Source organism: Elgaria multicarinata, chromosome 11 (genome assembly GCF_023053635.1).
Source record: "Elgaria multicarinata webbii isolate HBS135686 ecotype San Diego chromosome 11, rElgMul1.1.pri, whole genome shotgun sequence".
Classification (NCBI taxonomy): Eukaryota; Metazoa; Chordata; class Lepidosauria; order Squamata; family Anguidae; genus Elgaria; species Elgaria multicarinata.
In genome coordinates, this window is record NC_086181.1 from 48,227,060 (window position 1) to 48,246,555 (window position 19,496).

The 19,496-nt window shown below is 64.2% G+C and overlaps 3 protein-coding genes across 3 annotated transcripts; 1 reads left to right on the forward strand and 2 right to left on the reverse strand.

Moving 5' to 3' along the window:
• The first annotated feature begins 344 nt into the window (after positions 1-344).
• Positions 345-2,421, forward strand: VMO1 (vitelline membrane outer layer 1 homolog). The gene is made up of 3 exons (XM_063137243.1): positions 345-401; positions 1,123-1,244; positions 2,118-2,421. The coding sequence occupies exons 1-3, from the start codon at positions 360-362 to the stop codon at positions 2,419-2,421; spliced, it is 468 nt and encodes a 155-aa protein (XP_062993313.1). The 5' UTR covers positions 345-359.
• A 918-nt stretch (positions 2,422-3,339) lies between these two features.
• TM4SF5 (transmembrane 4 L six family member 5) lies at positions 3,340-7,063 on the reverse strand. Its single transcript, XM_063137617.1, has 5 exons — positions 6,827-7,063; positions 5,069-5,149; positions 4,478-4,617; positions 3,933-4,125; positions 3,340-3,492 (listed from the first exon to the last, which is right to left on the reverse strand). The coding sequence occupies exons 1-5, from the start codon at positions 6,998-7,000 to the stop codon at positions 3,478-3,480; spliced, it is 603 nt and encodes a 200-aa protein (XP_062993687.1). The 5' UTR covers positions 7,001-7,063; the 3' UTR covers positions 3,340-3,477.
• Positions 7,064-7,417: 354 nt separating this feature from the next.
• On the reverse strand, positions 7,418-19,152 carry ZMYND15 (zinc finger MYND-type containing 15). Its single transcript, XM_063137244.1, has 14 exons — positions 18,564-19,152; positions 18,134-18,356; positions 17,844-17,999; positions 17,078-17,238; positions 16,751-16,909; positions 16,177-16,263; positions 15,937-16,053; positions 13,910-13,998; positions 12,817-12,918; positions 12,199-12,328; positions 11,980-12,038; positions 11,571-11,731; positions 11,164-11,343; positions 7,418-7,610 (listed from the first exon to the last, which is right to left on the reverse strand). Exons 1-14 carry the CDS (start codon positions 19,150-19,152, stop codon positions 7,418-7,420), a joined length of 2,406 nt encoding a protein of 801 aa, XP_062993314.1.
• Positions 19,153-19,496: the final 344 nt, after the last annotated feature.

Below are 19,496 nucleotides of genomic sequence, written 5' to 3' on the forward strand. Positions count from 1 at the left end.
TCCCGCATTGTTCTAGGCTAATCCCAACTGGCCGAACCTGCCTGGCGTCGGGGCAGCACCTGTGGGTGCTTTCGAGCGCTAGCCGGGATGCTCCGCCCCCCCGCGTCCTCCGCCCCCCAAGACAGCCAATCCCTCTGCAGGGCGGAGGACAGGGCTTCCTGGCAGGGGCATATAGCGCACGGCTGGCGAGCCCCCCTGGCATTGCGCAGTTGGTGGTCATGGCAGGGCACGGAGGCCTGGCCTCGCTGGTGCTCCTGCTCTCAGGAGCCCTGATGACGAAGGCGGGGGGCGCCCTGGAATACGCCTCTGTCATTGCGGTGCCCAACGGGGGCCCCTGGGGGGCCTGGGCCTGGCAGGAGATGTGCCCCGAAGACACGTACGCCACTGGATTCAGCCTCAAGGTGACCCCCGCTTCCCTGCTCCCCAAATCTCCTTTGTGCCTCTCCTGGGGAGGGGTGCAAATCGGACCCTGATAGTTTTGGGGCTGGGAAAGGCCCCTGCAAATGCCTCTGAGCATGGACAAAGGGCCTTCCTTTCTCCCACTCCCATGCCAGGGTGTACTAAACTAGCAACATGTGAGGGGAGAAAAATGAAAGTGCATCTGAGCATGTACAGAGTGTTTTTCTTCTCCCCCCCTCTCTCCCCCCCTGCCAAGTTATGAAGGCCATTCCATTCCAATTATTCACAAAATAATTTTTGTGAACCGCCCAGAGAGCTTCGGCTATTGGGCGGTATAAAAATTTAATAAATAAATAAATAAATAAATAAATAAACTGCGCAAGCGACCAGAGGGGTTACTTGGGGAAGCAGCCATGCCCTTGCTCTGGGCCCCCACCCACCCTGGATATTTCCTGGCATGGCAGGGGGCTTCCGGGGGCCAAGGGCCTTGCAGAGGCCCTAGTGCTAACCACGGCACACAGACACACCCCACCCCAGACACACACCTGGCCTTTGTGGGTTTCCAGGTGTGTCTTCCTTGAGAACTTTTAAGGCTCCTTTCAGAAAACAGCCACGGATCTGGGGCTTCTGCGAAAGACTCCTTTCTTCGGGTCAAGAGCTGTGTTTGTGTGTGGGGGGGTCCATAATCTGCCCCCTCCCCAATCCTCTTTCTCGCTGCCCAAGGTGGAGTCCTATAAGGGGAAAGCCGAGGATGACACCGCGCTGAACGGGATCCGGCTACACTGCACCCACGGCAGCCACAGCGACAAAAGCAAAGCCCACACCGTGGAGTCCCAGAGTGGCACGTGAGTACGTGGCTTTGCTCTCTGTGAGCCTCGGTGCCACTCTAGGCCCTCTGCTGTGCTGCCACCCACCCCCACCCCCCAGCTGGCCAGGGGACGTGCCCTGACGCGGCCCAGAGGTCCCTGCAGCCACGGGCCCTTTGTGTCCCACTGGGCCCTTTCGGAGGGAATGTTCCGGAAGCTTGGACTTGGCCGGCCCTTTGAGCACGGGCCTTAACTTGGAAGTGCTGGAATCTGCTGGCCCCACAGTGGCCCTCCGTCCCTCCCTCCCTCCGTCCCTTCTGCCAGAACCACCCTTCCCTCCCCGGCTTCTGCACTGAGCACCGTTTCCCTTCTCTGCATCCGTCCCCTGGTCCAGCACCAGCAGAGGAAGGTGGCTCTCTGCTCTGCTGCAGCCGGCCGCCCTGTGCGAAGTCTTTAGGGAGGAGTCAGGCATCACTGCCAAAGCGGTACAGCCCAATGGTTTCCTGCGTTGCCCTCCGTGCCTTTTCAGACCTGATTTTGGTGTGTGGGTGTGCGGGGGTGGTTGTGTGGGGGTGGGGGTGTGGGGGTGGGTGTGTGTGCATGGGCTTCTAATATGCCACTGTAGCACCAGGGTGGACAATCAGGCAGGGCTACTGTGCCTTTAATCAAAAGTTCCCTGTTGGCAGGAAACAACTTCAAGTGATGCAGGAAAATGAGCTTTAGTGTGGAAGTAACCCAATCACTGCAGCTGGCAAGCTGCAGTTGGAGGGGGCAGGAGAGCACCGGGTCGGGTGTGTAGCTAGTCAGCCCCGCACTTCCTTGGGCAGCAGCCTCCTGTGCCATCAGCCGGGGTCTCACTGCCCCCTTCTTCCCTCCCTCCCTCCTTCCCTCCCTCCTTCTGTCTTGCTCCAGGTGGGGGCAGTGGGCGGAGCCTATCTGGTGCCCCCAGGGCAGCTATCTGACGAGATTCTCCCTGCGGGTGGAGCAGCCCAGGGCAGGCCTTCAGGATGGCATGGGAGCCACCAACATCCGCTTCGCCTGCTCGGGCAGGGAGACGCTGGAAGGTCGCGGCTTGAGCTGGGGGGAGTACGGGGAATGGAGCCCCCCCTGCACGAAAGGCCTGCGTGGGATCCAGACCAAGCAGGAGCCGATCCGTGGGGTCCTGGTGGACGACACTGCCCTCAACGACGTCCGCTTCTTCTGCTACAGCCGCTGAGACCTGGAGTAGGGTGGAGACCCCTGCCCCACCCACCCCACCCCCACCCCCGGGACGCTCCACGAGTGATGAGCCCCCTCTCCTGCCCCCCCCCCCGTGGCATTCTTTAACCAGCCCATCTGGCTCGTTGGTTTCACCTTCCCCAGAGGGCCAGCGCCTCCTCCGTGTCCTCTTCCGTGGCTTCTTCCCCCTCCAGCAACAACTGCTGACCCTCACCAAGGAGACACGCTTTTGCCTTCCCCTCCCCCACCTCCTCCCGAATGTGGCGGATTTGTCCTAGAAAGTGTTTAATAAAGTGAAGGTGAGAGTGCCTCTGAGCACAAGCGGACTGCTTCCCTTTCATAGCCAAAGCTTACCAGGGTTCACCTGGCAGTATGAGCAGAGTGTCTCTGAGCACGTGCAGGGTGGCTTTTTACGCAATGCCCCGTGCTTCCACACAACAGCCTTGGTCCCCTCTATGGCTTCATTGTTTCCTGGCAGTCTGTGGCTGTCAGCGCCCTCCTCCTCCTCCTCCCCTCCCCTCCCCGTGGCCAATGACTGTCCCCCACACCTGGTGCCCACTTGGGAGGACCAAGGGGAGGCTCACACGTGACCCCCTTCCTGCACTTCGGAGGGAGGGGACTGAGAGCCACCAGTTGCTGAGGGCAAACCATGGGGAGGGGGATGTGGTAGGGGGCTGTTGCCCAATTGGCATGCTGCTTGTGGCTGGCCATTGTGGGGAGGGGGATGTGGTAGGGGGCTGTTGCCCAATTGGCATGCTGCTTGTGGCTGGCCATTGTGGGGAGGGGGATGCAGGCAGCCCCCCTTCCCTTGCAGTCAGGGGTCAAAGCCCTCCCACCACAGTGCCCTGCACACAAGCCTTCAGGCGCTGGACGTTACAGCAGAGAACCGTGTTTATTTCTCCTTCTTCCATGAACAGCTGGCGTTGCACCTTGCAGCCAAGGAGTCCAGGCCGTCCGAGTGTCGCGGGGTGGGTGGGGTGTGGGGGTGGGGAGCTTGGGAGGAGTGTTCACGTGTGCCGGTGGGGCAGGCGGTCCAGCCGGGTCCCCCACAGCCTCACAGGCCTTCGCCCTGCCAGGGAAGCCAAAAAGAGCAATGAGGAACTCACACAAATATAGAAGCAGGAGGGGCGGAGGGAGAGAGAGTGACCTAGCTGGCCGCCCTGGGCTGTGATGCCATGGAAGGTTCACAAACATCACAACCGCTGGAGGGCAGCTCGGGAGAGAGTCTCGGCAACAGTTCATAGGCAAACACTGCAGGTGCTGTCAAGGCAGGGGAAATAGGGGCGGAGGGAATCTTTACCCAGAACATAAAAAGGGGGGGGGGGCTGTTCTATTTACTTCAATCCCCACCCCACCCCGCGCTCCTTGCCCCTTCTGGATAGGTGGATAGATAGGGGGGCTCCTCTGCCTTCACCCCTCCCTGCTCCACTGCCCCCCCACAGGTGCCAGCCCACTTCTCCAGACACCCCCTGCCCCTCCCTCTTTTCTGGTGCTCAGCCTGCCCCTCACCTCACGGTCCGCGGCCTTCCGGCAATCCCCACACACAGTCCCCAGCAGGCCGTTCACCGCCTGCACCCCGCACAGCACCAGCTCCAGGAGGCCTAGCCCCAGCAGGATGGAGAAGAGGACGATGTGCCAGAGCACTATTTTGGGGGGGTTCAAGCACAGGTCCCACAGCTCCTCGTTGCGCAGGTAGCTCTCACTGGGTATGGGGAGAGAGAGAGAGAGAGACGCTCAGCAGTGGGGCTGAAATTGGGGTGTGTGTGTGCTGCAACATGCTTCCCACCCCACACAGCATGGAGCTTTTAGGGCAGAGGCAGAGCGCTTCCTTCCCAGGCCCCATTACGCTCCAGCACCTCTTCTTCCCTCTGGGCACAGTTGGGGCAGGTGGCGCTGAAGCAGACTGAGGGCTGACCCTGGTGGAGGCAGGGAACTGGGGCGATGGGCATCAAGGCTAGGGGCTAGAAGGAAGGGGTGGGGAGGTTTCAGGGATGGCTTCTGCTCTTTGGAAGAAGGCCCCTGAGCGACGGGTCCCCCCGCCGCCCCCTCCTCACTTGAGAGCTTTGAAGGGGGACTCCCAGTTGTTGTCTGACGTCTCACATAAGGGCCCGTCGGCCAGGGCTGTCGAGGCCACCGTCACGCAGTAGAAGGCCCCCAGGCCTCCGAAGACGGAGCAGAACACCGAGCGGAGCATCTGTGGAGCGGCCGGCGAGGAGGAGGAGGAGGAGGAGGAGAGGGTGAGCGGGGGAGGGACGGACAGGGGGACACCCGCGGACACCCACGCAACCCACCACTCGCGTTACCCTCGGACTCCCTGGCCGGCCGCCACACTGTTGGGTTCTCTCGGAGTGAGCTTCTTTCGCTCCTCCGAGGGGCTTGAACCCAGGGCTCTCCGACTCCCCTTCGGCCCTAGAGCCGGTGCTCTGGGCCCCAAGACAGTCCTCATCGTGCCCCAAACATAAGAGGGGAGGGGACTCCTCTGCGCCTTGCCGCCCAGGGACCCCGCCAGCCCCCGTGAGCCCTCAGGCCTGCGGAGAGAGAGACGCCTTCCCCTCATCGCCGAGTGGCCGAAGCCGGCCCCAGAGATCGGAAACCCAGAAGGGGGGGTCTTCCAGGGGAGAGGGAGGGGCTTCCAGCATCCGTACCCGACATCGGTTCCCGCAGCATCCATATCCGCAGCAGCCCTTCCCTCCGGCCCGCACTGCTGAGCAGCCGGTGCAGAGGACCTGGGTGGAGAGGAGGGAGAAAGCCAGGCCTGGCTTTGAGCGGCATCCCACGTCGACCCTGAGACTGCGTCTGAGGGAGCAGGCCGGCCCTCCCGTGAGGCAGGGTGGCTCAGTTGCCTCAGGTGGCAGATAGGAACGTCAGACGAGCCCTGGTGCAGGATCAGACCCAGGGTCCAGCGGGTCCAGCATTCTGGTCTCACAGCGGCCGACCCACAAGTAGGGTATGAGTGCATCTGTGCTCCCCCCGCCCGCCTTCCCCAGCAATGGCCGCCCCCACGCCGCCTTGCAGTAGCAAACCCCGTGGTTTGGTTCCGTGCCGTGTGAAGAAGCCCTGCCTTGTCTTTGCCCTGACTCACCCCACCCCCCTTCAGCTCCGTGGGGTGGCCCTGTTGTGCGCCTCGGCTGGCCGGCCAGCTGCTGTCCACGGAAGGGGAGGTGGGGTGCCGTGTTCCCCTTCCCCAAAGCCAGCGAAATGACCTGAGAAGGAGTCGGGGGCTGCCAAAGCAGCGGCTCAGAGCACAAGGGGGGGCGATGTTGGACCTGGGGAGGGAGGGGCCTGGAGAAGGCCTGGGCTCTTGGGCTCCAGGCAGGGGCTGCCTTTCCTGAGCCCCCTCCTCCGAAGAGGGCCTGGCGCTGTCCAGGTGCTCTTTTCTCCAGGAAATTCCTACCAGTCCAGGGGAGAGGGGAAACAGCAAAGCACCCTGGGGCCCCCTTCCCCCCCATCAAGCCTCCCAGCCACCTGCTCCTGAGCCCCGTTCCCCCCCCTCCCTTGTGTGCCTCAGTTTCCTTCTTGATGCCTTTGCAGGGGGGCAAAGGTCACCTGCCTTTATTGATCCCCCCCTCCCCGGTCATGCCACCTATCGCCACCTGTCTCACAGGCCAGATAAAGCCTCTGTTATCGCCTCATCCTCCCTCCCTCCCTCCCTCCCTCTCCCCACCAGAAGTTTGCTCAAAGTTCAAGAGGAGGGGAAGTGCAGCAAAGAGGGAGGGGGCCCAGCCCTTTCGAGGCTTCGGGGGGTCAAGGGCAGGGGGGAGTTGGGGAGGCGGGGAGGCTGGAGCTGGGCCCCAGGGTGGTGCTCCCTGCTTGGCGACGGGAGCCCTGGAAGGCTGGGCAGGCAAGGCTGGGGGGCTGAGCAGGGAGCAGCCGGACTCCGGGGTTCCCTCCGGGGCACCTCCTGCCACCTGCAAAAGCGTTCCTCACCCCACCCACGCTTAGGGAACAGAGTCACAGGGGTGGGAGCCTGTGGTGAGGAAGGACTGTGCCCCCTCCCAAGCCACCACCCCTTCCAGACCGTCCCAGTCAATCCGGACTGTTCTGCCCCCACCTCCCACCCCCCAAGCAAGCCAGGTGACTCCAGGAAGCGAGTGGAGCCGTTCTCCACCAGGCAGAGCTGGGGGGGGGGACACCGTTTCCCCTCCCCAGCCTGGCTTTTGGGTGTGAACCAACAGGGGGCCCTTGAGCTTGCGCCCCCCTTCTGACCAGCCCCTCCCACCAGCGGTGCCTTCGGCATTCCCCCCCCCCCACCCTCAGAGCCCTGTGTGCCTTCCCTGCCAGTGCCAGGGCTGCTCCCATCCTGCCCTCCTTCCTCCCCCCGCTGGCCCTGGAGCCGGGGCTCATTCTGCGGGGGCGGGGTGGGATGGGGGCGACGGGGCAGCCAGGAGGCCAGCGCTACTCACCATGAGGCCGCCACCGAGGAGGCCCCCCAGGAGCCAGACCTGCAGGGTGATCTTGCCGGGCGTCCACTCGCGCTGGGCGTTGGGGAACATCAGGAGGACGTTGGCCACCATGCAGGCCAGGCCCATGGTCACCAGGGCCAGGCCCACCAGCCGGGAGCATTTGCCCGTACACATGGTGGCGGTGGGGCTGGTGGCGGTGGCGGCACTGGCTGGGGCGGAGGCCGGAGCGGCTGCTTATGCAAAGATAAGCCGGGCAAAGGGTAGGAGCGACACGGCCCTCCCCCCACTGCCAGCACCAGCACCCTCCCTGCCGCTTCCTCCTCCTCCCTCTGAGGGTTTCTGTTCCACGCAAGGTGGGGCGCAAGGCAGCCTGTGGGGCAGAGGCCCACGGAGTGCAGGCAGGCAGGCAGCCTCTGCTCGTGGGAGGCCCGCCCCCCGCCCCCCAGCCTGGTCCTGTTGGGCCAAGTGTGTGCAGCGGCAGTCCTGAGGTGGGTGCTGGCCTTGGCCCCAGCGGGCAGGAGAGCAAACAGGGACACCCTCTCAGAAGCATCGTGGGCTATTTCCACTCTGCACATGCTCAGAGTTGCATGCTCATACCAGCGAGTGCCCTTTGTACGGCGTCTGGATGGGGCTGCCATGGCCGATGCCGCTCGAGGCCTGGACTGGGGGCTCCGAGCTGAGGGCATCCCCCAGGCCAGCCTTGGCGGGGGTACACTCTCCGACCCCACCCGGGTAGGGAGCTGATGCTCTCTTGCTTGTCAGAGAGAGGGCAGGTGGCCATGTGCTGCACGTGGGAAGGGATGAGGGTCTGGGATGTCCGTCTGTCCGTCGAGGTGGCGGCGGCAGGTGGGCTAAGGGGTCCCTTCCTGGGGGGTCTGCATGGGAAAAGCTCTCCATGGGTTCTGCTTAGGCAGTGGCGGACTGGGTTGGTCCTGAGGGTCAGGTTGGTCCCCTGGGCCAGTCCTGTAGGCTGGGTGATGTCACGGGGCTGGGGGGGGTGGCCCCCTGAAGCCCCGCCCCTGACCTCAGCAAGCCCCTCCCTGACACCCCTCTTGCCTTTCCCTCTGCCCTGAGCTTGGTTGACAGCTCTCCTCCAGGTGCTGACACCCCCCCCCCCAAGCCAGCCATGGCCTCACTTGCCCTCCCACCCCCTCTCCCTTCTGAGGGGGGCTTTGGTTGGGGGTGAACTGCCCTGACGATCTCCTGGGCTGGATGGGTGGGCCTGGTGAGCCACAGGTGGGCCGATGGCTGGAGGCTCCCATCCCGTCTCGATACACCTGAGAGTTTATCACACTCAATTCCTCCCAGAGTCGTAGCCTGGGAAGGGACCTCAGAGGTCAGCCAGCCCAACCCTCCCTCCACTGCAACTGCGTCCCTCCTCCGGCCCCTGATCAAACACGGCAAACGGACAGGAGCACGGCACCTTCCCTTTTGTTCCGGCCCGGGCAGCTTGCGCCGTCAGGAAGTTCTTCCACATCTTTTGTCGACGTCTGTCGACGTCCCGGGGCGGCGGGGCGCTTTGAGGCTCACATCGGAGTGGCGCTGGTTGTCTCCCTTGTGCTGTGCTGCTTGCTGGGTGAAGCAGGGCCGTGGCCGTGGCCGTGGCCTCTCCTGTCTTACTGGCTGTCTGCTAGGCACCTGGGAGGGCCGGGTGCCACGCTTAGTGTGATCATGAGTCGGGGTGGGATGGTGCTGGGGGTGGTGGTGGGATTATGGAGAAGAGCAATTGGGCTTCTTATGCCTGCCCCCTGCTCTGGCTCCCCCCTCAACCAAAAGCTCACCAGCTGGGCAGGGGCGGCGGCTGCGTGCTGGGTTGGTCCAGAATCAATCCTCTCTCAGCCACACGACCGACCGGACTGTGGAGGAGGGGGCCAACCCGGTAGGCCTAACGGAGGCTGGGTGGGGGTGTTTGGAATGGGGAGGGGTTAGCCGAGGCCGGGCAGTGCCTTGGTGAGACTGGTGCTGACCGTGTCCGGACAGCTCTTAGAGCCCATGACTGAGATGTGACACTCTGCAGGTAAAGTCGCTCACATCCCTCATGGCTCAGACGCCACCCTCAGTGGGGTCCCAGGATCGGGGGCATCCTCAACACCGTCTGGTCTGGTCCTGTTGGATGAATTTCAGCGTTGAGGCCTGAGGAGGGGCAGCCTGGGCACGTGGTCCTCTTCAGCTGGTCACTTCCATGCTTGCCTCTGGAGGTTTGTAAGAAGAGGCTGGACAGGCACCTCTCAGGGGTTGTTTGAGTTGGAACCCCCTGGACATTGAAGAGGGTTGGACTAGATGGTCCTTGTGGTCCCTTCCAACCCCACCGTTCTGTGATCCTAGGATACCCAGGGATCCCTGTTATCCCTGCTGTTCTAAAACACCCCCCCCACACACACACACAGTGTGGCAGATTGCAAGGTGTTCCAGGTGGGGCTGCCTCTGGAAGAGGACTCGAAGCTTCTGTTTGTGCAAAATGGGCTGCCCGGATCACTCCCTGGGACTGGCCGACATGACCCCATTGTGCCAGCACTTCTCCATCTGTTCTGGCTGCCGTTCTGTTTCAGGCCCAGATCAAAGTGCTGCTGGCAGCGTTAACCTTTAAATGCCTAGGCAGCTTGGGGTCCCTGGGCCAGGTTACCTGAAGGAGTGTCTCCTCCCATATTTACCTACCCGGGCATGACCTGAGGCCATCCTCTACGTTCCCCCTTGCCAAATGAAGCAAGGTAGGGAGCTACGAAAGAGAGAGAGGGTGGGGTGGCGCCTTTTCAGTGGTGGCCCTGCCTGTGGGGCACTCTCTCCCCCGGAGAGGCTTGCCTGGCACCTGCCTTGGGGTCTTTCCACCTCCAGGGGGAGACCTTTTTCTTTATTCTCCCCGGCCTTTTAAGTACTGTTCGTAACGCTTTTCGATCTCTGCACTTTTACTTGTGTTTTGCGTGCTGGAGTGTTTACTCTGTGCAGCTGGTTTTATCTTAGTTTTATTATGTGCTGCTTTTATTGTTGGCCTGTCATATTTTCAATGCATCAAACGTTGAAAAACACCCAGAGAACTGGTGCTATTGGCCAGTTTAAAGTACGTTGGATTCATCACACCAATTAGCCTTCGTGGCCTCACAGAGTCAGGAGATGGCGCTCGGGGCTGACTCACCTTTAATTGGTGCTTTACGAACACCCCCCACCCCCGCGGATCCTTCTCCCTAGCGCTGCTGCTGTGCCAGGCACCAGCCCATCACCACCAGTGGGGGCTCCTGCTGGGAGCCAAGAGCTCCTCCGTCCTCACGCCTGCCCTCGGCAGGTTCCCCTCCCAAACCGGGAGCCTGTGCTCAAGCAAAGGCCTGCAAGGCCAGCCCGGAGGGCCCAGGTCAGCTGAGGGGGGGGGGTGCTCAGGGAGAGGCCTGCTGCCTCCAGAGTCACAGAGCCGAGGAGGGGGCAGCGGCGCCCTGGGAAGGCTCCGGCCAGAGCCTTGCTATGCACCTGAGCGGAGGGCAATGTGTGCGTGACTAAGTGGAGTGCAAGGGTGTGTGTGTGTGTGCCAGTGACGTTGACACTGGTGTAGAATCATGGAATCGCAGAGTTGGAAGGGGCCTATAAGGCCATCGAGTCCAACCCCCTGCTCAATGCAGGAATCCACCCTAAAGCGTCCCTGACAGATGCTTGTCCAGCTGCCTCTTGAAGGCCTCTAGTGTGGGAAGCACACTAGAGGCATGTGCAGAGTGTGCCTTTCAACAGAGGGGCTCCAGAGAGGAGCTGGGGAGGAAGAGGGGCTGCCCAGGATTCCAGGGTCTGCACAGTGGCGAAGGGAAGGCACTTGGCGGGTGCTCAGTCCCCATTCTGGGGTGCAGCTCACCTGGACAGCTGATGGGAGAGGCAAGGCTCTCTCTCTGGGCATGTGGCCATGTGGTTTTCCCTTGGAGGGAGTGGGGGGGGGCAGAAGCCACACCTGCCTGCCTGCCCCACTGACCTAGCCATTTTCAACCCCTAATTTCAGATGTGAATGGGCTAAAGAGGGGGATGTGCCCTCTGCACATGCTCAGAGGTGCCTTCAGTTTCAATACAACTTCACACGGCTGGGCTGAGCCAAGGCATTGAAAATGGCTTGTGGACCCCGAATTGAACCCTGCAAGAAACACAGACTGTGCAAACCGCGGGGCGTGTCACCACTCCCAAAACGTAGCGAGGCTGCATTCCGAGGGCAAAGCTGGCGTGGAAGGGTGCCAGGTGTGTGTGTGTGTGTGTTTCCACTACTTCTGAGGCGAAAGGCACCAACAGCTGTGTGGACTGTGGAAATGAGCGCAGAGGCAAAATTTCAACGCTGCAGTTTATTCCCCCCCCCCCGGTCCCCTCCGCCCCCTCACTTGCGCCGGCGCCCAGCGGCACGGATCTGCCTCTTCTCCTTGCGGCGACTGCGGGCCGGCTCTGCCGGTTCCGGGGTCCTATTGGCCGGGAGGGGCTGCAGAGGAGGGGCGGGGGGGGCCTGCCGGTGGCTGCCAGCCGAGGCCTTATAAATCAGGTGAAAGATGAACGCGTTCGAGTACCTGGAGGAAGGGCAGAGAGAGATGGGGCAGAAGGGGGCCCTGGGGGCCCTGCGACTGGGGGAGGCGGGAGGGCCACCCCCGAGGTCACCTGCCCAGTTGTGGAGGCCAGGCGCCATCGAGACAGAGGTGACCCACCCCCACCCCCTCCCCCGGCCTGGCGTGCCGGCCACAGCGCGTGGGCATCCACGGCCCCCTGCGTGGGGCCAGAGCAGCGCCCAGGTACCCACCAGGGCATGGCGTTGTCGATGCCAGCCTGCCGGAAAGGCGAGCGGAAGGGGTTGATCTGGGCCGGGCTGGCGCTGCCACCCGTGGCCATGGAGACGGCGGCCTCGTCCACGGCACAGCTGTAGGCGCTGCATTCGGTGAAGTAGGCCGGGACTCGGAGGGACTGGGGGGGGAGGCAGAAAGAGGGAGGTGGGAGGCGCGTGGGGTGGCAAGGGGAGGAGGCCGCTGCTGAGGATGGCCAACGCGGGAACCCCACCCTCGCGGGTGTGGGGCGAGGCCCCCGGGCAGCACTGCCCAGGACGCACGTCACGTCCACCTGGCCCCGCCTGTGCCCAGGATATGGGGGGGGGCTGGGGGTGAGGTGCTTTGTAGTCCTGCGTGACCTGGGGAGTGGGGAGGTGGGATCCTTACCTGAAGTCGTGGCAAAGAACTCAGCCAGGTCTCCTTGAGGGCGAATCCAGAGTTAAACCCTGAGCGGAGGGGGGAGGAGGGGGGCAAGGGCATCAGACACACGCTCCACGCCCCCATCCAGCGCCAAGTCTTCGCGCCCTCCCTGGCCATGGCCCGCTTCCCCCGCTGCTGCTGCCTCGGGGGTCTCTCCCAGCCCCTCCCCTTCCCCGTGGCTCTCACCGATGACCAGGTCTGGCTTGGGTGCTTGCAACAGGTGGTACGGGCGGGCGCTGAACCCCAACTGCAGCTCGCGGCGCCCCCCTTTCGATCTGGGGGCCAGTCCAGGCTGGACAGAGACGCCGTGCTCCTCCTGGATGTGGCGAGGGGGGGGAGAGAAGGAGCCGGTAAGAGGCCACGTGTGTCAAGCCCCCGCCCAGATGGAGGGGGCCTGGAAGCAGGCAGTGGGGGGGGTGCCACCCCCTGGAGAGAAAACGCCGTGGAGCCCCCAAAGGAGTCTGGGCAGGTGAGGACAGGAGCAGGGTTGGGCGGGTGGGGGGCAGGGATGGGACAAGCTGCCCAGAGCGTGAGCCAAGGGCCTCAAGAGGCCAAGGGCCATCGGGGGGGGGGCAGCCTTGGGCTTGCAAGCAGGTGCCTGAGCCATCCAAGACGTAGGGGCTCAGGTGAGGGACTCCAGAGCATCTGGCACTACTGCTGCTGCTGCTGCTGCTGCGGGTGTGGGTGTGGGGAAACAGGTTAGCAACTTCCCCCCCCCCCCCAGCCCCAGGTAGAAACGGCTGCAGCTTCTGGGAGAGGAGACACCTCCCCTCTCCCCCCCCCACACCCCCAGCTGAAACTCACATCTCTCTGCAGGTCAAACTGCTGGCCGTCCAGTTCGGAGGGCAGCCCGTCCCCCACAAAGAGCAGCTCCAGCGAGACGTGGGGGAGCAGCACCGACAGCTCCTGTGGGGCGGAGGAGGGGGCGGAAGGGGCCCTGAGAAAGGCACCTCCGGTGGGGAGCCTCCGTGCTGGGGCTGCCCAGCCCCCCCCCCCAGGCCCACTTCTCACCAGGACCTGCTTCAGCCCCCCTCCCACCCCCACGATTCCCAGACGATCCCCTCTCCCCACCATCGGCTCGGTCCTCCCCCTTGCTGGCCCCCTCTCCTTCCCCTCCCAGGGCCCTCCTCCCAAGCGCTCTACAAAAGCATGGGGCTGCACAACCACAGATGGCCTGGCCTGGAGTGCCACCCAGCCTCAAACAACTCTTAGAGAGCGGGGGGGGGGTGGCGGCAAAGGGGGGGGGAGACCCCCTGTGACTCCCAGGGAACAAAAGGGCAAGATAAGCCCCACCCAGGGGAAGCTGCGCTGCAACGTGGTCTCAGGCTGGCATCGTCATGGCGACCTCCACCCTGGCTGCCCCCTCCACACTGTATCAGAAATGGTGGGGCAGTTGGGTGTTTCCTAAGACAAGGAGGAGGGGGAAGCCCCAGCCTGCAGGCCGCCTCTGGCCCACGGAGCCCCTTGGGTTGGGCCAGGGGACAGGGCTCCCCCACTGCCATCTCTGATCTGAGGTTGGAGATAACCGGCGGGGGTGGTGGAGGGAAGGGACTCCTAACTGGGGAATCCCTGCTCTGATCAAAGGTAACAGATCAGAGATAAGAGCGGGGAGGCAGGCGGCACAAGACTGGAGTCTTCCCAGTGCCGGGTGGTTTTGCGCAGCCCCCTGCTGCCCCCAGGGCGTCTTATTTGGGGAGGAGGTCAGCATGGCACGGGTTTGAAAGTGGGTTCGGCAGGGCCAGTATAGAGGCACCCGCAGCCCCCCCAGAGGGGGTGTCTTCTGAAATCGTGCCCAGGGGCTCCTTCCCTGCCAGGCTGTTTAAAGAGCAGGCCTCTCCAGCTCCTGCCCCGCTCCTGCAGCCACAGCCCCGCCCTCACCCTCTGCCCCCTCACCTACCCAGAAGACCATCAGCACCCCAAACTCTCGGCCTGTCTCCACCACATGGATCTTGAGGGACTGTTTGTTCAAGATGTTCAGCTCAGGAACTGAAGGGGACAGAAAGCAAAGCAGGGGAGTCAAAAGCCGCCCTTGAAGTACCCTTTGCCAAAACGCTTCTCCTTTGTTTACAAACATTCTGCATCCTGCCTCATTCTATACACCAGTAATAAGCACTTGGGGCATCTCGGTTAGCCCTCAGCAACCCAACGTCCTTTGAAACGTCCATCAGGGATGTGCAAACCTCCTCCAGGAAGCTTCTCCACCACTTTGGGGTTGCCACCAGAAAGGCCCCGCTCCTTCCTACAGGCTTGCTTTGGCCTCATGCGGTGGTGGAACATGGTAACAGGCACCTGAGGCAGCTCTGAACTGGGGGGGGGGAGCAGAGAGGGAGAGGGGCGCTCATAGGCATGCTGGTCCCAGTGCATGGGGGGGGGGGCTTTCACAGTTAAAGCCACACACCCCGCTTTGATTCCAGGAGCGAAGTGGAAGGCAGGGCAGCCCCTGCAAAATGGGCTGTGTGCCCCCATGCCTTCCCATCCCCTTCAGGAACCTGGCACGGCATTTTGGACCAGTGGAAGCCTTCTGCATTGTGCCGCTGAAGCCCAGTGACTGGGGAATGGCTACGAGGGAGGGGCAAGTGTCGGCCTGCAGCAGCCAGTCCCAGAGGTCCCAAAGGCACAGGACAGGTTGGCAGGGTCCCTCTTTTAGAGGAGGAGCGGCAGGAGGGGCACTGTGTTGTTGAGGGCAGGAAGTGACTGGGTGGGTGGGGTGCTGGAGGGCCGCTGAGCACGGCGAGGAGAGCGGGGTGGGGAAGGAGGGGGCAAAATGTTACCCGGGGGCTCACAGCAGCCCACCACGTCTTTGGGCGCCACGGATGCGTGGTGTGGCGTGGGCAGGAACTGGCTGGCTGTGCTTCCTTGCCAATGGGCAGCCAGAGGCCAACAGAGGTCTTGCTTTGGCCAAGGGGCACCCCTGAGATTGCGAGGGAGGGCACACGCCTGGTGCGTCGGCCGGCCTTGGAGGCAGCCGGCCTCAGATCCGTTTCCTCTGGTGTCAGCGTATCAAGTGTGCGTGTAGTTGTTCATCAGGTAAATCGTGGGTGTTTTTTATCTGCACTTGGGAGTCACAGGAGTCCAGCGCAGCTGGAGGACACCAGGTTGGGGAAGGCCGGTGGGCATGAATGCCAAGGGTTCGGGGGCTGTTTGGGAGGAGCCCATTAAGCCCACCAGCAGAGCCCTGAGGCTGGAGCAGGCCCGGGGTCCCTCGATCCCAGCGCTCTGCTCACACAGGGGCCAAGCAACTGTTGACCAGCCCCCTCCCACCCATGGTCCCCAGCCACTGGGACACACAGGCTTCCTGCCTCGGATCCTGGAGGGAGCGCATAGCCATCAGGGCCAGTAACCATGGACAGCCTCCTCCTCCTCCTCCTCCAGGAATCCATCCAGCCCTCCTTTAAAGCCCTCCAAACTGGTGTCCGTCGCTACATCTTCTGGTAGCGAATTCCATAGCTGAACTCTCTGCCGGGTGAAGAAGTGCTTCCTTCCCTCCGCCCTGAATCTCCCACCCATCAGCTTCAGGGGATACTGACCCCACTGGGTTCCAGTATTATGGGAGAGGGAGCAAAACGCCTCCCTGTCCACATTCTCCCCACCAAGCATGACTTTGCACACCCTGAGCCTGCTTTTCCCCAATTCCGACTTGATGCCTTCATAAAACAAACGCTGTGCTTTGCTAGGCAAGCGCCCCTCCTATTCAATGCCAGAAGCCTTTGGGCGGCCGTCCCGGTCTTCTGACAGGTGGGAGGGCCTCAGGGGACCGGTGAGGGACGATGGCAAGGTCTCTCGAGCGGCGGCCGTCAGAGCCCGGACTCCCACGTGCCACCGGCCCAGCAGGGGTGTGTGTGTGTGTGTGTGCGGCCGTGCAAAAGGCGTGAAGGGTCGGGGCAGGACTGACCCCGCAGAGACCCCGCGCACCCCGGTACTCACAGTGCTGAGGGGCCAGCTGAGTGATGATGTAGTACAAGGTGAGGGGGTAGGTCAGGATGACGGCCAGGGGGGCTCCAAGCGGCAGCCCCCGCCACTGGTAGTATTCCTTCCATGAACCTACGGCAGGCGGGCGGGGGGGGGGAAGCATGGGGGTCAGCGTGGCTCCGTCACTCCACAGAAACTGACCCCTGATGCACACAGAGGCCTCCACCCCCCCAGTGCCTCCTGAGCCCTTCTCACCAAAGTACATCCGGGGGGTGGGGGGCTCAGGCGGGGCGGCTGGGAGAGCCGTCCCTCCTTCCGGCCTCAGCGCCTCAAAGGGGTTACCTGGGAACAAGAAAAGGCCTGGTCAAAGAGGGGAAGTGCCAGGGGGTGGGGAGGAGAGACCCTCCCTCTCCTTCTTGCCACCCACGGATGGGCTGTGGAGGTAGCGGGGGGGGGGGGAAGGGAGAGTCTGTCCGGGTGCTGAAGCAGCCGTTTGCACCCTTCCAGCCTGATGGAGAAGCAGGGCAGATTTCACAGGAGCCATTGTGGCTACAGGGGGGGGGGGGGGAGGGAAGGGGGGTGTAGGGATGGGCGGGGCGGCTCCTTTGCCAGTTGCAGGGGGGAGAAGCAGGCGCCTGGGGTGCTCTGAGTGGTCAGGACGTGGGCTCAACACCGGTCCCCTGTCCTCCATCTTCCCCCCCGGAGGGGGGGCAGCAGCAGCAGCGGCACCAGCTCCCGGGACAGCAAGGAGAGAGGGGAGGATCCTGGGGCCTGCCTCCCTCCCCCCTCCCCCCCAGGGCCCAGGCACCCCAGCCGCAGCCCCTCTCACCGCTTTGCAGGACCGCCGCTGGCTTCTCGGCAGCAGCCCCCTGCAGCCCCACGCCGTAGTCGGGCGCCCTCACCAGCATGCTCTCTCCGGTCCAGTAGCCGCGGGTCAGCCCCCGGGCCGAGAGGAAGCCCTCTTTGTTGAAGCTGTCGCTGGTCACCTCTGCAAAGGGGAGCGGGATTGGTCGCAGCCCCTCCGCCTCGGAACCCCCACTCTGCCACCGCAGCCCCCCCGCCCCCAGGCATCTCACGGTGGGTGCTCCGTTCAGTGTTGGAGCTCCCCCCTCAGCTGACCAGCCCCCTTGCGAGGGCTCGCCTGGCCTGCTCCCACCTGCTGTGAAGGTGAAGGGCAGGCTGGCCAGCTCCCGCGCATGGCTCATGTACCCGGCCATGCGCTGGCACCAGAACTGGTGTCCGATGTCTTCGGGGCTACGATTCCAGTCCAGCTTGCGGCAGCGCTCAGAGCAGTACAGGACGGCCCGGCAGTGCTGGCTGTGGATGCAAAGGGGAGCCCTCGGTCGCAGGGCCAGGCGGGCGACAGGACCCACGCAGGCCGGCTGGCTGTGCGCAAGTGCACGCCTCTCAAAGACGAATGGGCTGCGCCAGAGCGCACAGCCCCAGCGACAGTAGGGTGCCCGCCAGGGTAGGAGGGGTCTGAAAGAGAAAGGCAGCCCCGGTGCATGTGCAACATGGGGGAGAAATGCGCAGGGCATGTGAACGTGAGGAAGCCGGAAAGTGTGCACGAGAGCATTCCGGAGGGAGGCCAGAGCTGAGGGGTGTGCCAGAGAGTGCCTATGAAGAACGTCCTGGAGGCTTGTCAAGGATCTGAGCCTGTCAAACGGAGCGCACTGCAGCACAATGGCTCCGTGGCCCTTTCTGTCTGGCAAACAGACGTGTGTGCAACAGGAGCACGTGTGAAGGAGGATAGAAAACGTTTCTGCGCAATAGTTTGCTTGTGCAAAACTTTGAGCAGGTCGGGAAATGCGTCCTGGTCGCCATCTTGCCCACAGACATGCGATTTTTCACAGGAGGTCACGCGTGTGCACGTGCGTGCAGAGGGGTGTGCCCCGGCGGAAAGGCCCCTGCTGTGTGCTCACCACGCCGTGACTTGGCCTTCAAAGCTGTGCCGCTTGCACACGTGGCAGGCTCGCACGCGCATGGTCGGGAAGGTGAAGGCTGCCTTGGGCGCCCAGCCCCGCATGGGGCCCTTGCTCATTTTCACGCCCAGCCGGGAGAGCAGCGGCTCCAGGGACCTGCGAGGGGGAAGGGGAGGAGGAGGGGGGAAGGTCAGCAGGAGGGGGGGACTGGGGGCAGGTGCTGGCTGCCTGCCAGACTCCTGCCCCCCCCCACCCCGCCCGCCCCCCACGCCTCGTGGGCCCCCTCTCACTTGTGCAAAGCGGCGTCTCCCACGGTGAGCAGCTTGGGCCTGCGGGGCTCCCCGGCCCCCAGCGGGCAGATCATGCTGTGGCAGAGGAGCGTGGCGGCCCGGGCCTCCAGGGGCTCGTGGCCCGCGGCCCCCGCAGGGCCCCCCAGCAGGAAGTCGAAGCCCATGATGGCGCCGTGCTCGTCCGTCACCAGCAGGAGGCGGTCCACGCGCCAGAGCGGCTGGCCTGCGGCGGGGCGGCAAGCGGGGCGTCACGCGCGGGGGCGGCCTCGGCGCGCGGGCGGGCGCCCTCCCAACGGCCGGCCGGCCGGCGCTGCTGGCCTTCCCAAGCACGTGGGCCAGGGCCGGCTCCGGGGCGGGCCAGGAGGGCCCTTAGGCGACCCCCCTCCCTCCCTCCCTCCCTCCCTCCCTCGCTGCAGGGCCACCACCGGGCTGCTCGAGAGGCAGCGCGCCAAGGAGCCCCGCCGGCCCTGGAGAGGACGGGGCGCGTGGCGCAGCGCGGCGCATTTGCAGGGGCCCGGGCTGGCTGGCCGGGGGAGCCGGGCGGCCGGGCGGGCGCCCCTCTGTCCCCGCCGTGGCCAGCCAGCGGGCCCGCTGCGTCCTCCTCGGGCATCCGGGGCGGGGCGCGGCGGGGGCTGCTCCGGCCGCCCGGGCTTACCGCTCTCCGGCGCGGCGGGTCCCTCGTCCTCCTCGGCCGCCGCCGCCGCCGCGCCCATGAAGGTGATGAAGCGCTCGAGGTCGCGCAGCGCCAGGGCCTCCTCGCTGTAGAAGCGGCCGCCCACCTGTTGCCCCGGGTCGGCCACGGTGAAGGCCAGGCTGCGGTTGGGCAGCACGTGCAAGACCCACAGGGCCGGGTCCAGGGGCAGGCGGCGCAGCGAGCCTTCCTGGCGCTTGCTGCCGGTGCCGGTGCCGGGGCGGCCGCCGCGCCGGCAGGCCACGTCCAGGAGGAAGCGCCGGTACCAGCCGAAGAGCAACTCCGCGAAGTCCAGGATCTCGGCACGGTAGCCCGTGACGAACTCCATGCCTGCGGGGGGAGCGAGGGAGGCAGGGAGGGGGCCAGGCCCCGGTGAGCCCCGGAGCAGCCCCGCGACCTCTTCGCCGGGCGGCGTCTCAGGCCCTGCCGGAGCAGGAGGTCGAGGGGCCCTCTGAGCACGTGCCAAGTGCATCACCCCTCTCTCATCCCTCTGGGCTTAGAGGGAAGGCTCTGATTTCCAGGGAGGAGGATGATGATGATGATTATTTATTGCATTTACCCCAGCCCCTCCCCCTCCCCTCAGTGAAGCGGGGCCTGCCCACCTCCTGCCCCCTCATCCCGGCCCTTCAGCGCCTTTCCAGGTTCTGGGAGGCTCCTGGGAGAAGCATTGTG

Coding starts and splice junctions, on each gene's coding strand:
- VMO1 (XM_063137243.1), top strand. CDS start 360: ATGTGCCCCGAAGACACGTACGCCACTGGATTCAGCCTCAAG. Junction 402..1,122: donor CCACTGGATTCAGCCTCAAG/GTGACCCCCGCT, acceptor TCGCTGCCCAAG/GTGGAGTCCTATAAGGGGAA. Junction 1,245..2,117: donor GTGGAGTCCCAGAGTGGCAC/GTGAGTACGTGG, acceptor GTCTTGCTCCAG/GTGGGGGCAGTGGGCGGAGC.
- TM4SF5 (XM_063137617.1), bottom strand. CDS start 7,000: ATGTGTACGGGCAAATGCTCCCGGCTGGTGGGCCTGGCCCTGGTGACC. Junction 5,150..6,826: donor TCCTCGGTGGCGGCCTCATG/GTGAGTAGCGCT, acceptor CTCTCCACCCAG/GTCCTCTGCACCGGCTGCTC. Junction 4,618..5,068: donor GCTGCGGGAACCGATGTCGG/GTACGGATGCTG, acceptor GCCGCTCCACAG/ATGCTCCGCTCGGTGTTCTG.
- ZMYND15 (XM_063137244.1), bottom strand. CDS start 19,152: ATGGAGTTCGTCACGGGCTACCGTGCCGAGATCCTGGACTTCGCGGAG. Junction 12,039..12,198: donor CAAGCCAGACCTGGTCATCG/GTGAGAGCCACG, acceptor CCCTCCGCTCAG/GGTTTAACTCTGGATTCGCC. Junction 11,732..11,979: donor GTTCTTTGCCACGACTTCAG/GTAAGGATCCCA, acceptor CTCCCCCCCCAG/TCCCTCCGAGTCCCGGCCTA.